Source organism: Physeter macrocephalus, chromosome 4, assembly GCF_002837175.3.
Source record: "Physeter macrocephalus isolate SW-GA chromosome 4, ASM283717v5, whole genome shotgun sequence".
NCBI lineage: Eukaryota > Metazoa > Chordata > Mammalia > Artiodactyla > Physeteridae > Physeter > Physeter macrocephalus.
Window position 1 is genome coordinate 116,151,148 of NC_041217.1, and position 7,728 is coordinate 116,158,875.

Genomic DNA, 7,728 nt, shown 5'->3' on the forward strand with positions numbered 1-7,728 from the left:
GCCGCGAAGCAACTAAGCCTATGCACCACAACTACTGAGCCTGCGCCCTAGAGCCCACGAGCCATAACTACTGAAGCCCGCGTGCCACAACTACTGAAGCCTGCACACCTAGAGCCTGTGCCCCGCAATGAGAGAAGCCATCGCAATGAGAAGCCTGCGCACCGCAATGAAGAGTAGCCCCCCGCTCGCCACAACTAGAAAAAGCCCACGTGCAGCAACAAAGACCCAATGAAGCCAAACAAATTAATAAATAAATCTATAAAAAAGAACTTTCTTAATTCATTTATAATTACTTGTACCATTGCCCAACACTCTTCCCTGTATATTTGTATATTTTAATAGCAAAAGATTTATTATTAAATATGATTTATTTAATTATGCCCAATTTATACTTAAGTAGCTATAAGACCTATGCCCAAAATTAAGTTCTAAAGTTGAGCACTGCTTTAAGTTCTCACCTCTGAAAAGTATGATTCTCCTAAAACTCAAGATCCAGCAACTGATACCCTAGTTCCTGAATCTTATAATATTTTTACAGTATACAATTTTTAAAATTCTCAATTAAATAGAGATATTTCATATTACTTTCCTAACAAATACTACCTGAGTTTAAGAGCACTACCATCTCTAAATCCCCTTTACTCTCATTTGCAAGTTCATTTGCATAACTGTCACAGGCCCACATCATTTATGCAAATGTCTTTATTTTTCCAAATACAAACAGGTTGGGAGAAACATTTTAAAACACTTGCTTTCTATATAGGGTCATCTCAGCTTTAACTTCGTGTCGTGTGTAGCAAGGATCTATTATATGCAAATTTTATATTTCTCTTAAAGGAGCTAGAAAAGAGTATCACTTTTTTCAATTACAGACATCATCTGCACAGCCAACATAAAAATTTTATTTTTAAAGTTCAGATAGGCTAGAAAAAAATAAGAATAAACTCTGTAAGGAAAAAGGAAGATGAGTAAAAGTAGAAAAGGAGGAATGAGTTTTAAATACTTCTAGCTAATGTAAAGTAAAATACCTTCCCTGGTAGCAAGTAAACAAAACAGTCCCAGTCTTTGACTTTAAAAAATTTATTAAGTACCTGATACAAATTCACCCATGCCCACACACACAGATGCATGCAGGCACACACCCCACCACTAGCATGCTCATTCACTCTTTCCCCACCCAGCATCCACCTGCTCTTCTTAAAGGAACATTTATCACCTTGCTTCTGCACTGGAGGGACCAGGCCCTTCACAATCTCAGCCCTTGTATTTCAGAGTCACTCTCTGTTGCATAGGTAGAGCATTTGACCCAGATCTAACCACCTCCCTGGCCTCTGTGACTAGTTCACTTGAGACAATTAGAGACGATCCTGAGCATTTTGTTTGAATGACTTGGAAAAGGCCCTCCCTCCTCTCTCCCACTGTGCTTGCCACCAAGAAGATGTAGAGGGTGGAGCCATGGCTGTCATTTGGGCTCTATGAGGGAGGGCCTGAAGCTGCCAGGGGATACCATGGGGACCTGAAATGAAGCCAGAATTGAGAGGAGAAACCACCTCCTGATGACAGCGTGAGAACTCCAGATCTAACCATTTTTGAAGCCAAGATCTACCTCTAGAATTTTCAGCTATAAGAACCAGAACGTTTCCCTGGCTTAACATTCCCTTAAGCCAGTTGGAATTAGATTTGTTGAGTTTTGTTTTGTTTCACTTGTTATTTGCAATTGATAGAGTCTTAACTGAGAGATCAAGATACTGACATCCTAATGATGATATAAGAAATACACAGTGGGCTTCCCTGGTGGCGCAGTGGTTAAGAATCCCCCTGCTAATGCAGGTGACATGGGTTCGAGCCCTGGTCCGGGAAGATCCCACATGCTGTGGAGCAACTAAGCCCGTGCGCCACAACTACTAAGGCTGTGCTCTAGAGCCCGTGAGCCACAACTACTGAAGCCCGCACGCCTAGAGCCCATGCTCCTCAACAAGAGAAGCCACCACAATGAGACACCTGCACACTGCAACGAAGAGTAGCCCTGCTCACTGCAACTAGAGAAAGCCTGCGTGCAGCAACGAAGACCCAACGCAGCCAAAAATAAAATAAATAAAAATTTTTTTAAATAAAATAAAATAAAGAAATACACAGAAATTCAACTGCTCAAATGCCCTTGTTCGTCACATGCCAAGTGTGTCTGCTTTCTTCATATACGATTCATTGTTCACAAGGTTTCAGTAATCTTATTAAATGGGGCACAACTTTAATATTGTAATAAATACACAATTTGTCCATTAAATCTGATGTATTAAATACTTTTCATATGTATCATTTACAAAATTTTTTCATATATATTTTAATATTTGTATATATTATGAAATCATCACTACAGTAAGTCTAGTTAACATCTATCATCATATATATTTTTTAAATCCATAAAACTGCTTATGTATGAAATACTATTTATAGGTTAAAAACTGAAGTTTAAAACAGCCTATACAACTCAATACCAAACAAACAAACAACCCAATCAAAAATTGGGCAGAAAACCTAAATAGACATTTCTCCAAAGAAGACATACAGATGGTCAACAGGCACATGAAGAGATGTTCAACATCACTAATTATTAGAGAAATGCAAATCAAAATTACAATGAGTTATCACCTCACACCGGTCAGAATGGCCATCATCAAAAAGTCTACAAATAATAGGGGACTTCCCTGGCAGTCCAGTGGTTAAGACTCTGTGCTCCCAATGCAAGGGGCATGGTTTCAATCCCTGGTCAGGGAACTAAGATTCTGCATGCTGCACAGCACAGCCAAAAAAAAAGTCTACAAATAATAAATGCTGGAGAGGATGTGAAGAAAAAGGAACCCTCCTACGTTGTCGGTGGGAATGTAAATTTCCAAGTGCAGCCACTTGGAAAACAGTATGGAGGTTCCTTAAAAAACTAAATATAGAGCTACCATATGATCCTGCAATCCCACTACTGGGCATATACTAGAAAAGATGAAAACTCTAATTCAAAAAGATACATGCACACCAATGTTCACAGCAGCACTATTTACAATAGCCAAGAAATGGAAGCAATGTAAGTAAGTGTCTATTGGCAGATGAATGGATAAAGAAGATGTGATAGATATAGATATATTACTACTCAGCCATAAAAAAAGAATGAAATACTGCCATTTGCAACAACATGGGTGGAAGTAAGATAAAGAAAAATATGACATCACTTATATGTAGAATCTAAAAAATAATACAAATGAACTAATTTACAAAACAGAAACAGACTCACAGACATAGAAAACAAACTTACAGTTACCAAAGGGAAAAAGGGGGGGGGAGAGATAAATTAGAAGTTTGGGATTAACATATACACACTACTGTATATAAAATAGATAACCAGCAAGGACCTCCTGTATAGCACAGGGAACGATACTCAATATTTTGTAATAACCTATAAGGGAAAAGAATCTGAAAAAAATGTATATATATATATATAACTGAATCACTTTGCTGTACACCTGAAACTAACACAAATTTATAAATTAACTATACTTCAATAAAAAAATTTAAAAACTACTGATGTCTGTGCCCCATTCCAGGTGATTCTGGTTGAACTGAGCTGAGGTGTGGTTAGGACATAAAAATTTGTGAAAGCCCTCCAGGTGCAGAGGAGGTCAAGAATCACTGACCAAAAGGTAGAGGAAGCAGTGAGGGGCATCTGCACCTGAAACGCAATATTGTAAATCAACTATACTTCAATTTTAAAAAATAGATAAAATGAACATTTTCCTGTAAAAAAAAAAACCAAAACCCTGAAGTTTAGAAAAGTTGACTTGTCTTTGAGGCCTCACAACTAATAAGGGGTAAGGGCCAGGTGTTCTTTTCATTTTTATTTATCTTTATTTTCATTATGCTTTTCATCATTACACAGATACTGTTTATCCTGAAAAATATAAGTGACAATAAATGCAAGCAAGACACAAATAAGCATTAAGTTCCATCAAATTAAGACATAAGACTTTTTAAAATAGTATAATCTTACCTAAATCGATATCTCGAATTCCCATGTACAATTCAAGAAGGTCATCAACCTTTTCAATCGCCTTTGCTTTGGTTTCAGAGGGCTGTATCACAGAAAAGAGAAATAAAATCATATTTTTATGTGTAATCTCTTGAATATCGAGGCATACATAGGGGAAAATCTGATGTGGAGCCAGTTCTTGGTTGTGTACTTCAGCTAATTTGAATGGAAATATATCTAGAATGTGCACTGCAACTCAATACAAATCAATATAGTAAATATTTTTGGTGTTTGTGTTAAGCATTATAGATTCAAAGAAGAAAAGCCAGAACAGTCTCCAAGTAGCTAGCAGTCTAGAAGGGAGACAGATGTGAAAATAAATAGCTATTTAACAATAATAAAGACAATTTCTAAAGGATGTCAAAGGCAAAGAGGCATCACAGGGGAAGTAAATTTAAATCTCTAAGTGTCCAGGAAGACTTCAGAAAGGTGACTTAAGAAGTGTGTTTTCAAAATGAACTGGCGTCAGATAAGCAGAGGCAGGCACCGAAAGTAGAAGGCAATATATACACAAAGTCTATGTGAGGTTGCAGAGTCTGATAAAAGAGTACAGTGGGTTAAAGGACTGCAAGAAGTCCCATGTGATGGGAATCATAGCGCCAGACATGACTAGATCTTAAGGAGTCCTGTATACCTTGAATAGGGCTTTGGTCTTTATCATGCAGGCCACATGCATTAACAGCTCATCCCAAGACTAAAACACTCTGAACACATACCCCTATTATTTATTTTTTATTAATTTTATTGGACAGAAGTCCCCCCTTATCTGTGGTCTTGCTTTCCTCAGTTTCAGTTACCTCAGTCAATTGAGGTCCAAAAATATTATATGGAAAATTCCAGAAATAAACAGTTCACAAGTTTTACATTGTGTGCCATTCTGAGTAGTATGATAAAATCTCACACCACCTGCTCCATCCCAGAATCCCCAACTTTTATTTTTATCCCCAACTTTTATGCACACAACTTTTATTATAGTGTATTTTATAATAGTTCTATTTTACTATTAGTAAGTTATTATCATCCTTTACTGTGCCCAATTTATAAGTTAAACTTTATCATAGGTATGTATGTATAGGAAAAAACATAGTATATATAGGGTTCAGTGCCATCCACAGTTTCAGACATCCACTGGGGGTTTTGGAACGTGTCCACTGTGGATAAGAGGGGACTACTGTGGACTTCCCTGGTGGCGCAGTGGTTGAGAGTCCGCCTGTCGATGTAGGGGACACGGGTTCGTGCCCCGGTCCGGGAAGATCCCACATGCCGCGGAGCGGCTGGGCCCGTGAGCCATGGCCACTGAGCCTGACCCTCCTACGTTGTCGGTGGGAATGTAAATTTCCAAGTGCAGCCACTTGGAAAACAGTATGGAGGTTCCTTAAAAAACTAAATATAGAGCTACCATATGATCCTGCAATCCCACTACTGGGCATATACTAGAAAAGATGAAAACTCTAATTCAAAAAGATACATGCACACCAATGTTCACAGCAGCACTATTTACAATAGCCAAGAAATGGAAGCAATGTAAGTAAGTGTCTATTGGCAGATGAATGGATAAAGAAGATGTGATAGATATAGATATATTACTACTCAGCCATAAAAAAAGAATGAAATACTGCCATTTGCAACAACATGGGTGGAAGTAAGATAAAGAAAAATATGACATCACTTATATGTAGAATCTAAAAAATAATACAAATGAACTAATTTACAAAACAGAAACAGACTCACAGACATAGAAAACAAACTTACAGTTACCAAAGGGAAAAAGGGGGGGAGGGAAAAATTAGGAGTTTGGGATTAATAGATACACACTACTATACATAAAATAGATGAACAACAAGGATTAACTATATAGCAGAGGGAACTATATTCAATATCTTATAATAACCTATAATGGAAAAGAATCTGTAAAAAATATATATCTATATAGATATATATATAGATATATAGATAACTGAATCACTTTGCTGTACACCTGAAACACAATATTGTAAATCAACTATACTTCAATTTTAAAAAATAGATAAAATGAACATTTTCCTGTAAAAAAAAAAACCAAAACCCTGAAGTTTAGAAAAGTTGACTTGTCTTTGAGGCCTCACAACTAATAAGGGGTAAGGGCCAGGTGTTCTTTTCATTTTTATTTATCTTTATTTTCATTATGCTTTTCATCATTACACAGATACTGTTTATCCTGAAAAATATAAGTGACAATAAATGCAAGCAAGACACAAATAAGCATTAAGTTCCATCAAATTAAGACATAAGACTTTTTAAAATAGTATAATCTTACCTAAATCGATATCTCGAATTCCCATGTACAATTCAAGAAGGTCATCAACCTTTTCAATCGCCTTTGCTTTGGTTTCAGAGGGCTGTATCACAGAAAAGAGAAATAAAATCATATTTTTATGTGTAATCTCTTGAATATCGAGGCATACATAGGGGAAAATCTGATGTGGAGCCAGTTCTTGGTTGTGTACTTCAGCTAATTTGAATGGAAATATATCTAGAATGTGCACTGCAACTCAATACAAATCAATATAGTAAATATTTTTGGTGTTTGTGTTAAGCATTATAGATTCAAAGAAGAAAAGCCAGAACAGTCTCCAAGTAGCTAGCAGTCTAGAAGGGAGACAGATGTGAAAATAAATAGCTATTTAACAATAATAAAGACAATTTCTAAAGGATGTCAAAGGCAAAGAGGCATCACAGGGGAAGTAAATTTAAATCTCTAAGTGTCCAGGAAGACTTCAGAAAGGTGACTTAAGAAGTGTGTTTTCAAAATGAACTGGCGTCAGATAAGCAGAGGCAGGCACCGAAAGTAGAAGGCAATATATACACAAAGTCTATGTGAGGTTGCAGAGTCTGATAAAAGAGTACAGTGGGTTAAAGGACTGCAAGAAGTCCCATGTGATGGGAATCATAGCGCCAGACATGACTAGATCTTAAGGAGTCCTGTATACCTTGAATAGGGCTTTGGTCTTTATCATGCAGGCCACATGCATTAACAGCTCATCCCAAGACTAAAACACTCTGAACACATACCCCTATTATTTATTTTTTATTAATTTTATTGGACAGAAGTCCCCCCTTATCTGTGGTCTTGCTTTCCTCAGTTTCAGTTACCTCAGTCAATTGAGGTCCAAAAATATTATATGGAAAATTCCAGAAATAAACAGTTCACAAGTTTTACATTGTGTGCCATTCTGAGTAGTATGATAAAATCTCACACCACCTGCTCCATCCCAGAATCCCCAACTTTTATTTTTATCCCCAACTTTTATGCACACAACTTTTATTATAGTGTATTTTATAATAGTTCTATTTTACTATTAGTAAGTTATTATCATCCTTTACTGTGCCCAATTTATAAGTTAAACTTTATCATAGGTATGTATGTATAGGAAAAAACATAGTATATATAGGGTTCAGTGCCATCCACAGTTTCAGACATCCACTGGGGGTTTTGGAACGTGTCCACTGTGGATAAGAGGGGACTACTGTGGACTTCCCTGGTGGCGCAGTGGTTGAGAGTCCGCCTGTCGATGCAGGGGACACGGCTTCGTGCCCCGGTCCGGGAAGATCCCACATGCCGCGGAGCGGCTGGGCCCGTGAGCCATGGCCACTGAGCCTGCGCGTCCGGAGCC

General features: G+C 37.4%; 1 protein-coding gene across 2 annotated transcripts in view; it reads right to left on the minus strand.

The window, feature by feature from the left end:
- Window positions 1-7,728, minus strand: part of GIPC2 (GIPC PDZ domain containing family member 2) — a 90,949-nt gene that overhangs the window by 21,140 nt on the left and 62,081 nt on the right. The window contains exons 5-6 of one of the 2 annotated variants that reach the window (XM_055084507.1): window positions 6,372-6,453; window positions 6,243-6,272 (exon numbers count right to left, since the gene is read on the minus strand). In XM_055084507.1, the coding sequence (XP_054940482.1) occupies window positions 6,268-6,272; window positions 6,372-6,453 (87 nt within the window). In that variant the 3' untranslated portion in view covers window positions 6,243-6,267. Of the gene's footprint in view, window positions 1-6,242; window positions 6,273-6,371; window positions 6,454-7,728 lie in introns of those variants that run through there. The other variant, XM_024119978.3, reaches the window with a different exon arrangement.